Source organism: Microplitis mediator, chromosome 3, assembly GCF_029852145.1.
Source record: "Microplitis mediator isolate UGA2020A chromosome 3, iyMicMedi2.1, whole genome shotgun sequence".
In the NCBI taxonomy this organism is placed as follows: domain Eukaryota; kingdom Metazoa; phylum Arthropoda; class Insecta; order Hymenoptera; family Braconidae; genus Microplitis; species Microplitis mediator.
Genome location: NC_079971.1, coordinates 18,020,178 through 18,041,928, shown reverse-complemented (window position 1 = coordinate 18,041,928; position 21,751 = coordinate 18,020,178). Strand labels below are relative to the sequence as shown.

Below are 21,751 nucleotides of genomic sequence, written 5' to 3'. Positions count from 1 at the left end.
AGCCTAAGTTTGTGTGCGTAACATGTAAGTTGTCGCGAGCAAAATAAAAGACATTTAATTGAAGCCGATATTAACCGAAGATTAACGGATACTACTGAAATATTACCCTGCAGTTTAGAGTAAAAATTACTCCCATAGATAAAAAAATTTATTCGAGTTATAAGCAGTTTTTCATCAAACAGTTAATGGGTTTAAAAGAATGGTGTATTAGGGAGTAAAAATTAATTGCATGGAGTAAAAATTGATAGATTAAGATGAGATATTCACAATAATCGATTAAATATAATACTTTTAAAGAATTACTCAGTAGTAGAGTAAAACATAGTCTAGCAACGTTAATATTTAAACAAAAAATATTAAATTTAAAACAAAAAATACCAATTTTTTGCAACGGCCCAGGATTACTTGAAATTACAGAGTAATTTTTATCAAAAAATTCTTTCCGTGTACTATTTTAGATTTGGCCATTCAATCTATTTTTCCACTATATGCTGGAATAATAAATTACCGCTTAAAAAAAGCATTGAAAAGAAAAAAATTGTTATTCAATGCTATTGATTTAGCTAATGATATTTTCTAAGAACTGCAACTGCCAAGTACTTTTACGAGTGATATTTTTAAATTTCTATCCAATGAAAATTTTAAAAAATTACAATGAAATATTTATAGGAATGTGTTTACTGAGTATTATTTAGTTTGTAACAAATCAGTAGTTGTTATCAAGTAAATTTAATGAATTAATTTTTAATACATGTATTATTATTTTTATTATTATTATTATTATTATTATTTCTTTTGTTGTTAAATGCTCAGGGGGTTATCCCCGGTAATCCGACTCTACCGAAGGCCTCACCTGAGCGCCAAATCATTACTGCTGCGATGCTCTATCAACAAGATAGTCAGCATGCGCAGCAGGCCAAGTTTCGTTGCCTAAGTAAACGGAGGGACCCGAGAATAACAGCCTTTTGCATCCACGATGCCAGAAACTCAACTTGCGCTGAACAAGTTGGTATTCTAGCTAATGCAGACACAAACGACTGTTTCATCCCTCCTAAGACGCCAACAATGAGGACGACAAGCTTGACACGTAAAGTTTGCCAATTTCAAACAGGAGATCCTGATATATCTCGTGTTTGTGCTCTTCTTTAACCGTGATGTTATACTCAGCAGGTGCTGAGAACTCGATGACATAAATGTCTCGAGTGGTTTTATCGAAGAGCACAATATCAGGTTTGTTGTGATCTATTTTCCGAGTTGTTGCGAATGGCACGTTCCAATCAATACGGCAACGGTCATTCTCAACAACTTGCGGAATATCTCCTGGCAGATAAGGCAGCACTGGTGTTTTGTCGATACCGTGCGTATGTCTTAGATGGTAATAAAGTACTCGCAGAGCAGCATTGTGAAGCTGGATGTATGCACTTCTTGCCAGCACAGGACATGCTGACAAGAGATGCATAAGCGTCTCAGGATATTCCTTACATACCCTACACAGTGTGTCTGATAGCTGCATCTGGAGTGCTTTCGCACGGTATTCGAGGGTATTGATTACACCATCTTGGCAGGCAAAAATATATCCTTCAGTCTCGGACATCAGGCCAGCTGACTTAAGGAAGGAAAACGTCAGCTGGGTGGACAAGCCATGATCACGCACGTGTTTAAAGAACACGCTGTCATGGACTTGTCCATGTGTGTACTGAGCAGTTTTTGCTACTCAGCATTCCCGACGACACTCTTAAATTCCTCCTTAGGGAGTTCAATAAGAGGGTTTACTCTTCCGAGACCGAGGGATTTTGCCGCATATCTTGCTGCCTTATATAAGAACGCTCCCTTCTGCAGATTCTCATGACTATGAACAATTTGCATAAGTAAGTCGTCCTCATCTGCTGTGAAATTGACAACTTCGTATGTTAGACCCAAAACCAAACGATCATGTAGACACTCCAAGCTCTGTAGACTTCTCCCTCCGATGTGCCGGGAAAAGTATAATCTGGTGACTGAGGACTTAGGGTGCATGCTCCGATTGATGTTCATGACTTTACGTGTCTTGATATCGAGATCTGTAAGCTCTTTTCGGGTCCATTTAAAGACACCAAAAGAGTAGAGAAGTACTGGGACAGCAAGCATGATTGTCGCAGAGACTTTGTTTTTTCCGGAAAGTTCTGATGACCAGATTTTCCGGAGTCTCCGCCCATACTCGCTGCAGAGAGTCATTTTGATTTTCGAGACGTCCTACATAGGACTCCCGTCAATCCCTAGATATTTGTACGACTCTCCAGCGTCAAGATGGTCAATGACGCTCCCATCTACTAACTCGATATCTTCGCGCAAATCAGAGCACTTACCCTTCACCAGATTAACGACCGCGCAATTGTCCAACCCAAAAGCCATGCCGACATCCCGTGTATACTCCCCTACGATATTCAAGGCTGTCTGAAGGTGTTCCTCATCAGGGGCATATACCTTCAGATCATCCATGTAGAGTAAGTGGGTGATCGAATATTTCCGATCAGTTGGTGGGCCCACTGAGTATCCACGGGTACGGCGTAGCGCAACAGATATCGGCAGCAGTGAGATGCAAAACAGCAGAGGGCTCAGGGAATCTCCCTGGAAGACACCTCGTTTGTACTGTACAACTTCGGTCACACGTTTGTCGTTGCCACATGATATGTGGAACCGTGTTCGCCAAAGTTGCATCGTACGCTGTATGCATCCCACTGTATCGCGATTGACCCCAAGGCATTTGAGCAAGAAGAGAATGAGCTCATGAGATGTTGAGTCAAATGCCTTACGGTAGTCAATCCAGGCCATTGACAGGTTGCGCTGATAGTAGACCGCGTCTTGAATGACACAACGATCTACTAACAGATTCTCTTTGCAACCTGACAGGCCTCTTTTACTGCCACGTTGTTCGTATATCTGCTGCCATACAGGATCTATCTCCTGTAGAATGCGATTGTTCAAGATTTTTGTGAAAATCTTATAAACCGCATTCAAACAGGTGATAGGCCTGTAGTTTTTCGGGTCAGACAAGTCACCTTTCTTGGGGATGAGCACGGTTCACCCTTCTACAAGCCAGCACGGAATAGGTTCGTTGCCTCTGATAAACGCTGTAAATATCCGGGCCAGATGGCTATGGGTAGAAGAGAGTTTCTTCCACCAAAATAAGTTAATGCCATCCGGACCCGGAGCAGCCCAGTTCTTACCATTATTCAGAGCCAAACGAACTTCTTCCACGCTGACTTCAGGGCTCTCTTCACCAGCATTGCCGTTTCGATGGTGGCGACAAAATGCCTCGAAGTCGTTGAGAGCTGGAGTGTCACGATTCACGGTCAGTTGATCACCATACAACTCGGACCAAAAAGCTTCTACTTGCTCGATAGATGGGGGATCGCCAGAAACAGATGTCTTAGGTGTCAGAAAGCGTGAAGGACTTAACCGAAACAAAGCGTTATCGGTCAGCCGCTTCAGCTTTTTCTCTAGTGACTTTTTAGCAGTCACCAGAGCCCGCAACATGTTAAGGGAACCTTCTTTGATGTTAAGAAGATTCTCCTTATTCAGTGTGTGATGTTGATATCGTAGTCCAGCCACAATACGGCGGACTTTAGGCGTAAACGCTTTACGAGCATTTACGTACTCAATCACACACTGAATGCGGGAAACATGTTTCCGGAGATCATCAATCTTCAGTGAAAGCTGCCCAATGCGACCTCTCATCTTAGCCTCAGGAGAAGAAATATTATTTCTTGCCGGAGGTAAGAGTGAGGAAGCAGCATCATAGACAGCTTAATTGATGGTGAGTAGAGTAGAATCTTCTTGAATCCGAGTCGATAGCTCGTGGTTTTCCGTGTCAAGTAGATGTTTTGGGTAGTGTATCTTCGTAGAGATACATACTTGCCGTGTGTCAAAATCATTGTTGGCGTCTTCGGAAGAACGGCGTCTTTCCTGGTGTACCTGTGCTGGAAAAGACAGACGGTGAGATACTCGTCTGTTAGATAACAGTGATCGTCGTGTTCACCGGAGATGAGAGGCATAATCCCGCAGATGTTGTCGTGAAAAATGGCTATGGTTAGGGTGCATATCGCTCCAGAGAGCATGCATCCTAGCCATATAGCCCCTCCGCTCCGGTTCACTGTTATTATAGCACATCAGGAGATCGGCTCGTAATTCTTCCCTCCACCTAAATGCAGTCCGTTGTTCGCCAAGGTCGTCATCGTTCGGAATCTCGGTGCTCCGCCTAGCTAGTGGGTAGCCCTCATCCGAGAAGGGCCAGTTGTGGGGAGCACTTCTGTGTTCAGGATTGTCTTGAACTCAGTATACTTTACATTGGGGAGTTAGCCCAATGCAAATGTTGTTGTGCGATTAATAGGCCAGCAGATGAAAGGCCGGCCTACTTAGCCCACGATGCGCCACGGGGTAAATAAAACCCCCGCCGGCCGCACAACATGCACCGTGGACATTAATATTATTATTATTATTATTATTATTATTATTAAGGGAAGGGGGGGGCAAAAGGGGGTAGGGTAGGCAAAACGGGGTACCTCCAAAATTTTATAAAAAAAAATTTTATATTTTAAATGGTTTTTAAACATTCCAAAATCACTTCTGTAAATATAATTAAGCGTTACTTTGAATTTTTTTTGGTAAACTTTTTCAAAAATCAATTGTCAGTTGAAAAATATTAATGACGTTTATTTTATGATAAAAACTATTAAAAATTTGTTTTCTTCTTTCGTCTCCAATAAACATGTAAAATATAATTTTTCTTCATGTAAATTACTTACGAAAAAATTCAACTTAATCAAATTCGTTTAAAATCCAGAATTTTTTTTTTTTTACCTTTTTTGGGGGGTACCCCACTTTGCCCGCAGAAATAAACAATTTTTTTTTTCAACGGTAACTGAAAATTTCTTCTATTTACTTTGAATATCATTAAAAAAATAAAGATTTAGTGTATTTAAGTCCTCGAAAACTTGGTATTTCCTTAAGTACCCCCTTTTGCCCCTCCCTCCCCTATATGAAACAAAATACTTCATTTTTTAAAATTTGTGTGCGATTAAACCTCATTCTGTATACAAAAATAAAATAAATTGTGATTGAATGTTACAAATTAAGTTTATAATATGGGGCATTCCATGCCAAATCGACCACTTTTGTTCCCGACCCTTTTTGATTTTTCTGATATTTATGTATTGCACGACTCATGATGGGAAGCATCAGAGTGTGCTTTACGATCGAAATTTTCCTCTGCACTAATGGAAACAATTTTCTGAATTTTTTCAAATTTTTTTACCCAGCCAAAAAAAAGTTATTCAACAACAAAAAATAGCTTTTTTTTTGTTAAATAACCATAACTTTTTTAAAAATTGACTTATTGGGATGTTTTTTTTCTGAAATTTTTTGTTTTCAAATGTACTTTTTGGAAAAAAAATAAAAATAATAATTCGGATTCATATTCAACGTTTTTTTTTAAACTTTTGGAAAAAAAGGAAAATTCCGGGATGATTGACATTTTTGATTTTCGGATTTTTTTTTTTTTTTTTTTTTTTTTTTTTTTTTTATAGAAAACAAGAATATTCTGCGAATTTCCTGAAATTTTCAGTGGTATTTTTTTTCATCCTATTTTTTTTTTTTTTGAAATGAAAAAAAAAATTTTTTTTTAAATGTTTGTTTTTCGTTATACCTTTCTGAAAATTTTTCAGCAGATTTAGAAAACTTCGAAATCCGAGTAAAAAAAAATAAAAACAATCATTAAAAGTGACAATCATCGTTGAGATTTGATTATTTTTCAATAAAGTTAGATCAAAAATTAACAGAAGCATTGAATTATTATTTTTTTTCCAAAACTACACGCAAAAACAAAAAAATGAAATCTTTGTTCGATCCATTTTGGAGTAACGCATGAACTTTCAAAAATTTGTTTTAAATTAATTGCCTCGAAATTTTTGAAAAAAAAAAGTGTAAAAAGTCTCTACTGGGACTGTATACCGAAATCCAGATAAAGTGATTTTCAAGAACAAACAAAACAATTTAATGACATAAATGTTACAAAATTTCGTTAGGATTTACGTAAAAAAAAAAAAACGTAGGTTTCTTTCTTGGTAAAATCAATGAAATAAATTAATAATTACTATTTTCAAACGAGGAAGCAAACTCACTTTTTGCACATGTCAAGCTCAAACCTGTCAAATGTACTTTTTTTTCAATTTCGTCAAAATAATACGAGTTTATCGTTAATCAAAATATTTATCCCAGTACTAATGTATAAATTTTATTTTAATTCGCTTAGAATTAAGGAGTTTGTAATGATACGGCTTCTATTGATTTATCTGTAGAGAACTTTTCGATGAAAATGTCTAGCTTAATTTTATTGATTGCATATCAATACGTTGACAAAAAACTTCTATTTTTTGTTTCATAATCCACTTAACAATAATTATATAAGGTAATAAAGTTTCCTATGCGATCGTAAAAAAAAAAAAAACACACACACAAATGTAATTGTTACTTTCTTTATCCTGAGAACTCATAACGTACAAGGTAATTTTGGTTTTCAATTCGAAAAGTCAGAGAATATAACTTTCACTAGCAAAATTCTAAAAATTCCAAAAACTTATAATTTACACTGAGAAAAAAATTCTCTTTGGACAATTAAATTAGTTTTGTTAAATTCTGTTAAACTAACATTAATTTGGGACAACTAAATTTTATTACGTCAATATAATCTATTTTGTCATTTTTAACAAATGATTTAATAGACTCTATTTGGATGACATTAATATTTCTCTCTCTAAGATAATAAAATCATTTAGTAAAGTTAAGAAAAAATTTATTTAATGGACAACTAAACTATTTTATAGTGCCAATAAATCCAAATATTAAAGCAAAATATTATTATATTAACTTTAATAAATATTACTTAGACACAAAAAAAATATATTCATTTAGAATAAATATATATATTTGTTCAAGGTTAATAAATATATATTTGAACCTAATGATTATTGATTTAAAAGTTATGATGTTAGGCAGCAACTGCGGGATTAGTTCGGTGCTCGCCACTAGATCGCGCCCACCACTTGTAGTGTTCTTGGTAAGAATCTTATTTCAGAATTATTATATTCCCAACTTGAAAAGGATATCGGATGGGTTACTCGCTGTAAATTAACAAAGTGACTATAAACCTTTTTCGATAGTAATATAGGGGTATCCTGTATTACACTATGACATTAATGTTTTATATTAATATTTTCCTGAACAATTTTTGTAATAGTACAAAAAAAAGTACGTGTCAAGGAAATAAATTATATTTCTAAATATGCATGTATTAAATTGTTAAATAAATATCCTGTCATTTTAAAATAATATTTAATTATTATTAATAACTCATTCTCTAAGGCTTACTAATTTATTTCATAATGACTACTTTATAAATTCTACAGGTAATCAATTTGATTTTATGCTTGCTACTTAACGCGTAATTATATAATTATCTTTACTAAATAAGTAGTAAAGATATCTTTACTAAATATTTTACAGTTTCTGATAATTTGTTTTGTTGGTAGATTATAAAATATTTAGTTAAAACAACCAAATATATGATTGGCAATGGGCAATCAATTCATTTTGTTGTCATAACTAAAATTTAGTTGTCAGGAGAAAATTTTTTTCTCAGTGTATATATAGTTTTTTAAGCTCAACAAGGTCGTAAACTATGAGAAGTTCTAGAATGGGCCCAAAAAATTAATCAATTCTCACATTTTTTATAATATCAATTATATATAGTAATGAATATTCTTTCAATTTATAATTATATTACTACTTAATGAATTAAAACTGATTATTTTTTAAAGAGTATCATATTATAAGTAAAGTATGTCGAGGTGGTGTCAAACTTTATTGAGTTCAAGTAAGTGGTCGTTGTCAATACCATTTTTACTACCTTATTATTACGTCTAGGAACGACATGCTTATGTTAGCGATTGAGGGTTAGTATTAAAAGTTTATAACATTAATACATGCGTCTAGAGTTATATAAATGGGAACTCGATATTTAAATATTTAAACAAAGTGGCAAGCTAATGTACAAGTAGTTTCTCTATCTCAGCTAATACTGTTCTATCGACAGAATTTTAAGTTGTTAACAATATTTCATCGCATCTTCATGTCTGTATACATCATCTACATAATGTATACATTATATAGAAGATTTACTATAGACATTAAGAGCCAAATAGACAAGAAGTAAAATCGATTAATGTAAAAGCTTCTATCATTTTATAATTTACCCCAAGATACACGCCCATATTGCATAATTAAATTAAAAGAAAATTTTATTAACTACATTTTATCACGCAGATGATTGGGGGCAAAAGAAATTAATATTAAGTAATAAATCATCGATTTAACATTACTGCATATTTTATTATAAATTTGATATCATAAATTATGATTACCCCTTACATACTTACATTGACCGTCTCACTTTACATACCTGTATCATTAAAATTTTATTTATTAAAAATTTTCAGGAAAATCTAAAAAAAATTACTTCTGTCACGGAAAAAAACACAGCTCACAATTAGCTAACAATTCGCGTTACTAAAACCAAAAGGGCGTATAAGAAAATTTTTTTTGCTCCAATCAATGTAAAAATGTGGAAAACATTAAAATCTATGGAAAAAACGAAAAAAAAAATTTTTTTGTCATACGCCCTTTTGGTTTTAAGAAAAAATTTTTTTTAAAGTCATCAAGGCTTCGGTTCATTATCAATTATAGGTCAGAGTAAGGAAAAAAATTGCAAGAGTAATAAAAATAATTACTTCACAACTTAATTTATCTGAACAAATATTTATTTAAGTAAAAAACCTAATTTCATAAACAATTAATGTAAAAAATATGTGTAATTTGAGAATAAAAAAAATGCATTTAAAAAACTCTAAATTCTATGAGTGCTGTGAAATTTAATTTAACCAAATTAAAAAAAATGCACTTTTAGAATTTTCAATTTTTCAAAGGTGCATTTTTTCATTTTTAACTTCCCGCTAAGAAAATTGTAAATTTTCAAAAATTCGGGAAGTTATTGGTTTCGGTCCGATTCACGAAAATCGAATTATCATCAGATGTCGGCGTTTTGAGGTCTTAGGAAGCTATTCTGACTAATTTCAAGATGTTGTCCGAGTGTATGTATGTATGTATGTACGTATGTAAATACCTGTATCTTTTGAACGGGTGAACCGATTTTGGACTTTAAGGTGTCATTCGACGCGGATTGTCAATATCTTGAAGCCGAGAGAAAATTGAGCTTGATCGGTACGGCTCGTTTAAAGATATTCCAAAAATAAATTTTTTTCAAAAATGTTTTTTTTGGATAACTTTTAATGTGCTCGATAGATTAATTCCAAAATGGACTGGGCTTTAGAGCTTTATAAGCCGCGTCGAATGCCACTTCAACCATCAAAATCGATTTATTCGTTCAAGAGAAACCGTCGTCGAAAGAATTAAAAAAAAAAAATTTTTTATTTTTTCTGAAATATCTCAAAAACGACTCGATAAATCGAATTCAAAATTTGATCAGCTTTAGAACTTGATAAAACGCGTCGATTGCCACCTCAACCGTCTCAATCGGTTTATTCGTTTGAGAGATATCGTTGGAGAAAAAATAGTGAAAAACGTTTTTTTTCGAAAACAACAGCACACAAACGTATTTTCGAGCTCGAAAATGTATTCACAATAATGTTTTCGAGGTTCTTGAGCTCGAAAACAGCGGGAAGTTTTGGGGCTGGCCCACAGGGTCAACTGACAGACCGATTTTTTTTCTAACTCTGACCTATAATTGATAATAAATCGAAAAAATAGGATACACCCTCATGACTTTAAAAAATTTTTTTCTTAAAACCAAAAGGGCGTATAACAAAAAATTCTTTTTTTTTTCGTTTTCTCCATGGATTCTAATGTTTTCAACATTTTTACATTGATTAAAGCAAAAAAAAATTTTTATACCCCTTTTTGGTTTTAGTAAGACGGAATATTATTCGGTTTTGAGATAAAAAATACTCAACTTCGAGTAATGCTTCAACAAAATTGTAAGTTATTATTATTTTTGTATTTCTTTTGTTTTCGTTCTAAGTTTACTCTAAATTTTTTGAAAAAATTCTCTCCATCTATTGAAATTATTGAAAGAAATCGTAAAAATTTCTGTATAAGCTGCGATTTTTAAACTTTTGCGTTCGAAGAGACTGTTTTTACTTTTTTTTTCTGTGTTACAAACGAATGAATAAAATGGTACTGTTTTGACGTGGTATTTTTTTTTGTCAATATTTGGCATAAAAAGTTGCTATCAAGCAAGGTTGTACTTCAGAAAAACTAACTTTTACCAGGTCGGACAAAATATTCATTCTATAATAGTTTTTAAACTTTTAGAGGACAGAAAAGTGAGAAGGTGAACAGAAAAATAAAAATTTCTGTTCAAATATATACTTAAATGGTATTTATGCTACGGCAGTCCATATATTATTGATCTAACAGAAATCATAAATTAAAAAATTTCATCCAGCAGCCAAATTAGAAGAAGATTTTCTACCAAAACAATTTCAAAACCCAATTGAATCGGGAAAAACAGTCATGAAATAAAAAATGGAAAAATCAAAGTACAACTTATTTTAAAAATGAGCTAAATCTTTCCATGCACAGAAAAAGAAATTTACTTGGTTCAAGTAAAATATTTTCTTCATAATTTTATTCTTGAATGAAGAAAAAATCGTTTCTTGTTTTTAGAAAAGTTTCTTGCTTCAAGAAAATTTTTTTGTTACTTTAATAAATTTGCAATTTGGTTTCAGAAGTTTCTCTTGTTTCAAGATAATTTTTTTTTTTTCGAGAAAATTCAATTTTTTGATGTAATTGATTTGATATTCATAATAGAAAATGTTCTTCTCTCAAGGAAATTTAATTTTTCGCTCCAAAATGTTTTTATTTTGTCTTAAAAAAATGTTCTCCTCTCAAGAAATTCGCGTCTCTTGCTCCAAAATGTTTTTTTCTTGTTAAGTGAACAAAAAATGTCTTGAGCTAAAATGAAAATGTTGTTGAGCTAAGGAAAATTATTTTATAAATCAAGAAAAAACTTTTTTGGGCCTAGAAATTTTTTTTTTTCGCAAATCAAAAAATAATTACAGTTAAGAAATAAATTTATTCAGTTGAACAAACAAATTTATTGAGCTTGAGACAATGTGAATTGTCATCTTCTCCCTCAGCCTTGCGGTTCCCATTTTTCCCCGTCTCGTTGCCGTCTGAAACCACCTAAAGCTAGTCATAGTGCCATGGTCACATGACTAGTTATCACCTCAACGCATAACCGTGAGGAGAAGTGGGGAGCGAGCCTAAAAACTCAGCCCTAAGACCCTACGGTTATTGAACTTCACTTCGATCCTGGATCAATTAACAATAAGACGTATAATTCAATTTCACTGTCATATACTAGCAATTTATTTGCGACTTTGTTAATACGGATAACTACTTTGTAAATCGGGAAATTAACTTGTGTTATAGTTGTATTACTAGCAATTCTCTTGCGATATACTTTACTGTTCAAGTTTACTGATTATTATAAATAGAGTTAGTTCAATTAAATATTACTGTACGTCACCGGCGGTATACCCGCGATATAAAATTATACTGTGCCACGAATCTGTCTACATTATATCCAGTGCTTGCGTTTTCTTGTAAGTAATATTGATTATTATAATTGGCAATAAACTTGCAAAGTATTCTGATTAATTCCTTTTATTCCATCTATCACTGTTCATCCTACTTATTTCTTATTTTACTGGTAAGATTATTAAATAGTCTGATAAAATAAATATTAATTAAGTTACAACTAGTAATTTGACCATTAACAAGAATATTCTATAATTTTATAAGCCGTGAGGTAAGTTGATAAGTTTTCTCATACGTTGCCGAGTTTGAATAAGTGCGGGTCTTTGCTTTGCAAGAACCCCAGCCCACTGCTCTGTCCAAGTAAAATAAAATTTGTTAGAGGCCAGCCTAAGCCCAGGGTTCAACCCGCGAATTCTGGTGGCTGCTGGTAAAAATCGCGAAGACGAAAAGCGATTTGTCTCAAGCTAAAAAACTTTTTATTTTCTTTATTTTTTATCGAAAAAATTATTTTTCGGTTTGAATATTATAAACAATGCTGTGAAGCAGATAAATACTTTTTTATCAGAGGCATTGAGCTCCATAACTTCCTCCCCACCATATTTGTCTTTTCTCTCAAAAAATTTTTCTCTTAGTTTAAGTCTTGATGCAGGCCAACAGCAGCGGGAGTAGTCCGCGGCTCGCCATTAGATCGCGCTCACGGCTTGTAGTGTCCCTGGTAAGAAACTTATTTCAGAGTTTTTATATTCTCAACTTGATCAAGTTTTGGACAGCTATAAACAACTTCCCATATGTAATTTTCTTTGTTCATTATAAATACGTCAAAAAATCTGTTGGAATCTCTTTTGACTCCAATGGCATAAAAATAGATTTCATGAAAAATGAGACTAAGCGGTCATCAAAGATCTGGAATATGTCCACTCTTCTCCTTGGATCTTAAAACTCCGGTCTCTAAATTGAAATTATAGAATTGTCATTCGATTCAAAGTCCATTGTCATCAACTGGCTTTGTCCAAATCAATAGTTCATGCGAAACAAAAATATTACCAACAATTGACGAGTCTTCCTTTGGCAAATTACTTTATAATAATCTCCATTCTTGGGCTAATACTTCCGTTTAGGTCACCCTACCGATTTCGCTCAAAATTTCAGGAAATATTCTTTATGTCATCACAAAAAACGTGTAGTGTGTCTTTATTACCGGAGGTAGCCAAAATCGAGAGAAAAAAATTTTTGAAAATTAATATTTAATCGACATATACGATACATATTCATATGTATGATCAGATGTATAATATTAAGTGTGATGATATATGAAAATAGGTAATATATATGGAGATAACAAAAATTTAAATTATGAATATTTTTAAATCGAGAAAAAAATTTTTTTTATGATTTTTATGTGACCATATATAATCATAAACGATCAGGTATAATTGTGTGTGACTATATATTATTATTTTTTTTTTATCACGACATCGAAAAGCACCACTCGAATTTTTTATTTCGATGAAATACATTTGGTATTTATGATTTTTACAGTACATTTCCTTAGGTAATAATTTTAATTCTCTTAGCCACTTTAAGCATTTGAAATCATTACGAGTTTTATCGTGTATATTAAATAAATTCAATATTTCCATTGATTTTGATACTTATATATTTTTTTTTATTTATTTATTTATTTTTATTTTAAAATATAAATATTCTAAATTTATTTACTTTCATTTATTTTTATTTCGAAAATATAATTACTTATATAACAAAATGAAATTTTAATTAAGGTTAGGTTTTTATTGATCGTGATTTCATTGGAAATTTAACAAATTTTATTGGCAATAATTGACAAACAGGGTTGCCAGAAAATTTTTGTCCGAGTCACCCCATCTATGGTCAAAAGTAGCGAAATATTTCAACGCGTCGCCCAATCATTTTCAAGCTTAAAATAATTTTGTTGGCTTACAATTTATTTTCTATTAGCTAATAAAAGTACACTATAATTTACCGCATAAAGTGAAATTAACTTCTTAAAAAGTATTATTGCAATTAAGTTTTATGTAGTGAAAAATTATAGGATGTTTTTATGATAAATTTGATGAAAAAATAATCTTAACTAAAATTTTTTGCAAATTATTAATTATTTTTTAGTGCAAAAAGCAGAATATCGTTACGCAGGTTCTGATTAACAATAAATGTATACTAGGGTGGTCCTTATTTTGGACTTTTTCGAATTCTTATGCTCCCAGAGGCTTATGAGGTTCGAAATAAATAAAAAAAAATATCCTCAAAGTTTCAGGTCTCTATCTCAATTTCAACCCGTGCTGCACAGCGATGTAAGTTTCCCATTTAAATAACACGGGGTTATTGGCATTGAACAATTAATTTTCTATTCTGGCTAAAGTAATTGTTCAAAAAATTTGAAACTCTGTAGACTTTATCCTTATATTCGCAGCTACTCCTCAGAATTTTTACAGATTTTCAGCTACTATAATTTTGGGGGTACAGCATGATGAAAAAAAGAAAACAATTGTTTTTTTTATTTTTATCTAAAATTTTTTTCAAATTACATATCAAACCACTCTGCATCCTTATCGGGAGTTCTTACTTTTTTTTATTCTCGCAACCAAGTGGGTCAACGGCATATCTTTGTTGCACTAATACAGTAATCAGGAGCTTTGGACGAGTTTTTTTTTTTAACAAACGAATATTTTCAAAAAATTAAAGCGCAGCTCGCTAAATAAGACAATAGTGCGTTAATGTGCAGTAGAGTGAAAAAAAGTAAGAACTTCTGATAAGGATGCAGAGTGGTTTGATATGTTATTTGAAAAAAATTTTAGATGAAAATAAAAAAAATAATTTTTTTCTTTTTTTTTATCATACTGTACCCCCAAAATTATAGTAACTGAAAATCTGTAAAAATTCTGAGGAGCAGCTGCTAATATGAGGATAAAGTCTACAGAGTTTCAAATTTTTCGAACAATTACTTTAGCCGGAATAAAAATTTAATCGTTCAATGCTAAAAACCCCGTGTTATTTAAATGGGAAACTTACATCGCTGTGCGGCACGGGTTGAAATTGAGATAGAGACCCGAAACTTTGAGGATATTTTTTTTTATTTATTTCGAACCACATGAGCCTCTGGGAGCATAGAAATTCGAAAATTTCCAAAATAAGGACCACCCTAATATACCCTTATTAAAAGAAACGATTGAAACGATTAGAAAAAAAAAATTTTAAATACTTTTTAATGCTTTTGAATACTTTGAATACTTTTGAATCGCCCTTCTTATAAGCATTTAACATTGCAAATCGTTTCGAATCGTTTCTTTTAATCAGGTTATATATATAATAGACTGGGCCAAAAAAATCGACTATTTTTAACTTCCCGCTAAGAAAATTGTAAATTTTCAAAAATTCGGGAAGTTATTGGTTTCGGTCCGATTTACGAAAATCGAATTATCATCAAATGACGACGTTTTGAGGTCCTAGGAAGCTATTCTGACTAATTTCAAGATGATGTCCGAGTGTATGTATGTATGTATGTACGTACGTATGTAAATACCTGTATCTTTTGAACGAATGAACCGATTTTGAACTTTAAGGTGTCTTTCGACGCGGATTGTCAATATCTTGAAGCCGAGAGAAAATTGAGCTTAATCGGTAGGGCTCGTTCAGAGATATTCCAAAAATAAAGTTTTTTCAAAAATGTTTTTTTTGGATAACTTTTAATGTGCTAGATGGATTAATTCCAAAATGGACTGGGCTCTAGAGCTTTATAAGCCGCGTCGAATACCTCCTTAACCATCAAAATCGGTTCATTCGTTCAAGAGAAACCGTTGTCGAAAGAATTTAAAAAAAAAAAAATTTTTTATTTTTCCTGAAATATCTCGAAAACGACTCGATAAATCGAATCCAAAATTTGATCAGCTTTAGAACTTGACAAAACGCGTCGATTGCCGCCTTAACCATTAAAAGCGGTTAATTCGTTCGCGAGATATCGTGGGAGAAAGAAATGCTAAAAAATGGTTTTTTACAAAACAATGGCATACAAAAGTATTTTCGAGCTCGAAGAGCTCAAAAATGTATTCACAATAGTGTTTTCGAGCTCAACGAGCTCGAAAACAGCGGGAAGTTTTGGGGCTGGCCCGAAGGGTCAACTTATAGACCGATTTTTTTTTTTTAACGATACTGTGAAAATATTATTTGGGATGACAAAAAAAAAATTGTTGTGAAAATTTCAGCCCTTAATATTGAAATTAAGAGGTGTATCATTGCAATTTTTGATTTTTTTTTAATGAGCGGGTTTTTGTCTCATAACTCTCAAACCATCGAGATAATCGAAATCGACTTGAATACATTTTTTTAAGGGAATTTGATGCTCTGCAAAAAAGATTGAATTGAAATTTTTCGTCAGTTGAACCGTTTCCTTATAATCATGCTTTGAACATTGGTATGATTCTAAAATTTGATTGTTCAACTTTGGAATTTTTTAATATATGTAAAAATAAGTTTCCGGAGAAAGCCAATCAATAATCTCAAAGGAAATTGAATACCCTACAAAAAAGGTCTCTCAACAATTTTCGCTAAATTCACTCCTTCAAAAGTTATTCAGGGTTAAAGTTAAGTAAAACGACTTTAATAATCTTGAATAACTTTTGAAGGAGTGAATTTAGCAAAAATTGTTAAGAGACCTTTTTTGTAGAGCATTCAATTTCCTTCAAGAATATTGATTGGTTTTTTCCGGAAACTTATTTTTACATATATTAAAAAATTCCAAAGTTGAACAATCAAATTTTAAAATCATACCAATGTTCAAAGCATGATTATAAGGAAACGGTTCAACTGACGAAAAATTTCAATCAAACTCTTTTTTGTAGAGCATCAAATTTCCTTCAAAAAATGTATCTAAGTCGATTTCGATTATCTCGATGGTTTGAGAGTTATGAGACAAAAACCCGCTCATTGAAAAAAAATCAAAAATTGCGATGATACACCTCTTAATTTCAATATTAAGGGCTGAAATTTTCACAATAATTTTTTTTTGTCATCCCAAATAATATTTTCACGGTATCGTTAAAAAAAAAATAGTCGGTTTTTTTGGCCCAGTCTAATATATATATATATATATCTTTAAATATTTATAGGTTCCATATCAATGAAATCTGATCAGATTTAATCATACATAGACATATATAACTACATATAGGTTTATATCAGTCACGTCTGATCAGATCTAATTATATATAGGCCTATATCTAATCATATATATGGGTTTGTATCAATCATGTCTGATCAGATCTAACTATATATAGACTTATATATAAATAGATCTGATCATATATGGACTTATATATGGGCTTATAACAGCCAGGTATGATCAGATCTAATGATGGATGGGGTCATATATAATTATATATAATTATATATGACCCCATACATAATCACGCATGATTATATATAACTTCATATATGATTATATATAATCATATATGATTAGACAAAATCTTTTTTCATCGGGATAAGCAAAAACGATTTTTTCTTCTTCCGGAAACTGATTGCATTCACCTTCTACCTCTACAAATAACTCAAATTTTATAATTCAGTCAACAAACAACTTTTATGTCAAGTAATGAAAAATTCGAATTTTTCTTTAGAACTCTTTAACTTAAAATGATAATATTTTAAAACTTTTAAAGCAAAATAACGAGAAAAAAGTGCATTCCAGGTTTTATAAAAAAGAAATGTTAAAATATATTTTTAATAATGATATAAATTAAGAGAAGTAAATTTTTAATATATTTTTTTTTCTTCATTTTATTAAACTAATGTTTCTCGAGTGGGCTGATGTAAATCTTGATTAGTATTAAAAAATCTATGATACCATAATCGAAATCTATTTAAATTATTTACACCATTTGAGTTAATGTTAACGTTATTATCATCATGATTCAGTCCACTGCTGCTTCCATCATTTCTACTAACTGATCTTTGAATCACATTAAATTGTTTTTTCTGTAGCCTGGCGGTATTAGAAAAACCCGCCACCAATAATTTAATATCTTTATTTTTCTTATGCCACTGTTTCCATGATTGCAAATGGTATCTAAATAATAAATAAATTGATATTAATAAAACCGATGTATATTCAAGTTGTGAATGAAACAAAAAAAAAAAGAAAATAAGAATTCATTTTTGGGACTGCAAATCATATTTTTCTACAAAATTTAGATCGTTAATTTCTAAAATATTCATTTAAAACTATAATATAAATCAAGAAAACCCACAATTTACAGCGGCTCGTTTAACCTTTACATTAAAAACAAACAATTAATAATTAATTTCAAATAAAGAAAGAAGAAATTAATATACACTAATGCAAAAAATTAAAGGAGCAGAAAAATTTTATAAATTTTTTAGTGATTTTTGGAAGGCTGTAACTTGGTAAAAAATGATCGTATCGAGATTTAAAAAAAAAAACATTTTACAGCTTAAAATCTCTAGTTTTGGTGCATTTTTTTCAAAATTTTTTAAAAGCTCCGGTTATTGCGCAAACATGAGAAATGCCGCGAGACAAAAAATTTCTATATTTTTTTTTTTTTTTTCCCGAAGAGCCCACGGACCGCGAAAAAATTCTATCAACTAAACGAATGCATAGTTCGTTTAGCAAATTCATTTAGCTTCAATTTGTTTTTTTTTTTTAACCTCGTAGGACGATTTGTCGCAGAGATATCAACCTTTAAACAGAAAATGATCCTTTTGGCTTTGATCATCGATATTTCAGGTACCAATGATCGCACAGAAAGTTGAAGGGCGGCAGTAAAAACTTGAATAAATTCCCTAAAAGACCCTGTCATCATATTTAAAAAAAAAAAATTTTTTTTATTCTTAATAACCATTAGAAGTAAGTACAAAAAAATGACTTTTTTTGGTTTTTTAGTAAATCAACCGCTACTCTGCAAATATCGATGAAAAAAATAATGTTGCCAGGGAGTTTTTTAGCTCAATGTACCCCCAAGAACCCTGTAAATTTTTAAATTGATCTATCGAACCGTTTTTTGGGAATCATCGATCAAAGCTTAGCTAAACGATTAAAGGAGCAAGTTTTGTTCCTTTAATTGTGTAATCATAATCAAAATGAAAAAATTTTTTTTTTTTTACTGTTCTCAAATTTTTGCGTTGGTGACTCAGCAAATGCAAAGAAATGACAAAAAAAATGAAAAATTTCCAAAAAATGTCAAAAAAAAAATTTAGAACTCAAAAAAAAAGATTCAATTTTTTTTTTTCTTCGATTTTTTTTGACATTTTTTGGAAATTTTTTATTTTTTTTGTCATTTCTTTTGCAGAGTAGCGGTTGATTTACTAAAAAACCAAAAAAAGTCATTTTTTTGTACTTACTTCTAATGGTTATTAAGAATAAAAAAAATTTTTTTTTTTTAAATATGATGACAGGGTCTTTTAGGGAATTTATTCAAGTTTTTACTGCCGCCCTTCAACTTTCTGTGCGATCATTGGTACCTGAAATATCGATGATCAAAGCCAAAAGGATCATTTTCTGTTTAAAGGCTGATATCTCTGCGACAAATCGTCCTACGAGGTTAAAAAAAAACCAAAATGAAGCTAAATGAATTTGCTAAACGAACTATGCATTCGTTTAGTTGAAAGAATTTTTTCGCGGTCCGTGGGCTCTTCGGGAAAAAAAAAAAAATTTAGAAATTTTTTGTCTCGCGGCATTTCTCATGTTTGCGCAATAACCGGAGCTTTTAAAAAATTTTGAAAAAAATGCACCAAAACTAGAGATTTCAAGCTGTAAAATGCTCTTTTTAAAATCTTGATAGATTATTTTTCACCAAGTTACAGCCTTCCAAAAATCACTACAAAATTTATAAAATTTTTCTGCTTCTTTAATTTTTTGCATTAGTGTAGATGATTATTTACCTTATTGTAATAGCTAGCCAAATAAAATAAACTGTTATTAGTACAATTGACAAGGTTAATATTATTGTACTCTCCCAATTCCTGAGATGGGTAAAGTGGATAACACCAATATAACAAAGATACATCCCAGCGATGAATAAGAATGTGAGAACAAGTATGCATATCATGTCTACTATTAATCCTCGACAGTTACTTTTTATATTCAACCATTGTTGAATCGACTATTTTATAAAAATTAAAAAAAGTTATTATTATTCATACAACTTGAATTAGTGGAATTTAGTATTATTACTTTCCATTAAAAAAAAAAAAAAAAAAATTCTGTAATATTACTTTTTAAAAGTGCAGAACTTTAGACCCAGGAATGATGGTTTGATCTATATTGAACTCTAAAAGGAAAAAAATTAGCTTTGCATAGATCTCCCTGGCGAATCCGAATTACGGTAATTACCGTAAATTACATTAATTACTGTAATTTGCGGTATTCGCAAGAATTAGGATAAAATATTATTGTACAGTAAATTGCGGTATTTTACTTTAAAAGTACGGTTCCTTACCGTGGATGTGCGGTAAAATTGCGATACTTCATCGTAAACGTGTGGATTTAAACGGAAAAAAAATATTAGTAAATATTACTGAGATTCTCGTCAACAGCGCGCCTAGACCGAATTTCAGTAAATATTACTGAGTAGAACGTAAGAAATTAATAACAGATGCATTTTTTTTGACAAGTGTCTTGTAGTTTTTTAAGGTTTAAGTAGTAATTTTAAATAGCCAAGCAGTATATTTCAACGATTAACTGTTAATTATAGCAGTTTAAACATTAAAATTATAATTTTACTAACTGAAACGACATTAGTTATTGAACATAACATAAATAGTTAGAAGTTGAACTACAATTATTATCAATCATTTTTTTCCGTGATACTGCAAAATTACAGTATTTTATCGTAAAGTAAATTATTGTCTCGTTTTTACGGTACAAAATGCCGCAAATTACGGTAACTTGCTGTAATTTACAGTAAATTATTGTAATTTGGATCCACTAGGGCTATAAATAGATTCAAACCATTATATCCTGGATGTATAAACAAAATTAAAGTTTTAGCTTTAAAAATAAGATGTAATAAATAATTTCAATAATCCGTAAAAAAAAATTGTTGGAAAAGCGTTAATTGTTCTGTACTTCAAAATCGATAAACTTTTTTCAAATGTTTTTTAAACTTTTGAAAATTCAAAAGATAAGCCAATGATTGATTTAATACTATTAAAATATGGTAAAAAAAAATTCAGAAATAGTTCACAATCAGCTTTTCTGGCCGTATTTTACACTTAAAAAAATAATGAAATGAATGATTATTCATAGAGAGTCAAAAGAAGTATTCAAAAAAGTCTAAAAATTATCAACTGTTTTCTTCTTTGTATTTTCAGAAGTTTAAAAATCGTTTTAAAAAAGTTCGTCGTTGTGTCACGTTTTGAAGTTTAGAATAATCAAAGTTTTTTCAACAATTTTTTAACGATTTTTTTCACACGGAAATGTTATTTAATTATTTTAAAGGATATTGTTAAATTAAAGTACCTGCATAATTGGTTTGTTGAGTGTTTGCAGTGAAAACTTATGTTTACATATTTCACAAGAACGTGTGTTTGACGTCGTAAGCCATTTTTCTAAACAGCTTACATGAATAAGTGCAACTGTACCGGAACATTCACATGGTTCAACTAATTCTTCGAAATTTCCATCTGAATTAAAAAAAAAAAAATAAGTAAAATATGGTTCTGTAATTTATAGAGAATTTCACAATTAGTCGTAATACTACAAACCTTCATGACAAATACGACAAGCAACCGAGTCAACGCTTAGTTGGCTACTTAACATTTTAATAATTAAACAAAAAATCACCAAATAAATATTAATTATTATACGATGAATAATTTATGTAGTAAAAGTTTAAACGTTATGAATTTTACACAGGTTTTCAATGAACAGATATGTTTGTTTCTATTTGATAACTTTATGAGTTTATATTAATTTGAAATTAAACTGCGGAATTAATTTTAAATGAATTGAATGGTAACTAGTAATGTGTAATATTACGATAGGTGAAGACACTCAATTGTATGACAAAAGTAGGTATGTGGAACATTTCAACAAATTTTTAACTTA

At 31.2% G+C, this 21,751-nt stretch overlaps 1 protein-coding gene across 1 annotated transcript; it reads right to left on the bottom strand.

Annotated features, from left to right (window-relative positions):
• Window positions 1-17,466: 17,466 nt before the first annotated feature.
• LOC130665951 (E3 ubiquitin-protein ligase MARCHF2-like) lies at window positions 17,467-21,511 on the bottom strand. The gene is made up of 4 exons (XM_057466581.1): window positions 21,409-21,511; window positions 21,164-21,327; window positions 19,585-19,805; window positions 17,467-17,752 (listed from the first exon to the last, which is right to left on the bottom strand). The coding sequence occupies exons 1-4, from the start codon at window positions 21,461-21,463 to the stop codon at window positions 17,467-17,469; spliced, it is 726 nt and encodes a 241-aa protein (XP_057322564.1). The 5' UTR covers window positions 21,464-21,511.
• Between the last annotated feature and the right edge of the window lie 240 nt (window positions 21,512-21,751).

What these genes read in the sequence shown, in the direction of transcription:
- LOC130665951 (XM_057466581.1), bottom strand. Translation starts at nt 21,463, where the DNA reads ATGTTAAGTAGCCAACTAAGCGTTGACTCGGTTGCTTGTCGTATTTGT. An exon ending in TCAACAAACCAATTATGCAG is followed by an intron (nt 19,806 to 21,163) that starts GTACTTTAATTT and finishes TTTATAAAATAG; the next exon opens with TCGATTCAACAATGGTTGAA. An exon ending in TGGCTAGCTATTACAATAAG is followed by an intron (nt 17,753 to 19,584) that starts GTAAATAATCAT and finishes TTTATTATTTAG; the next exon opens with ATACCATTTGCAATCATGGA.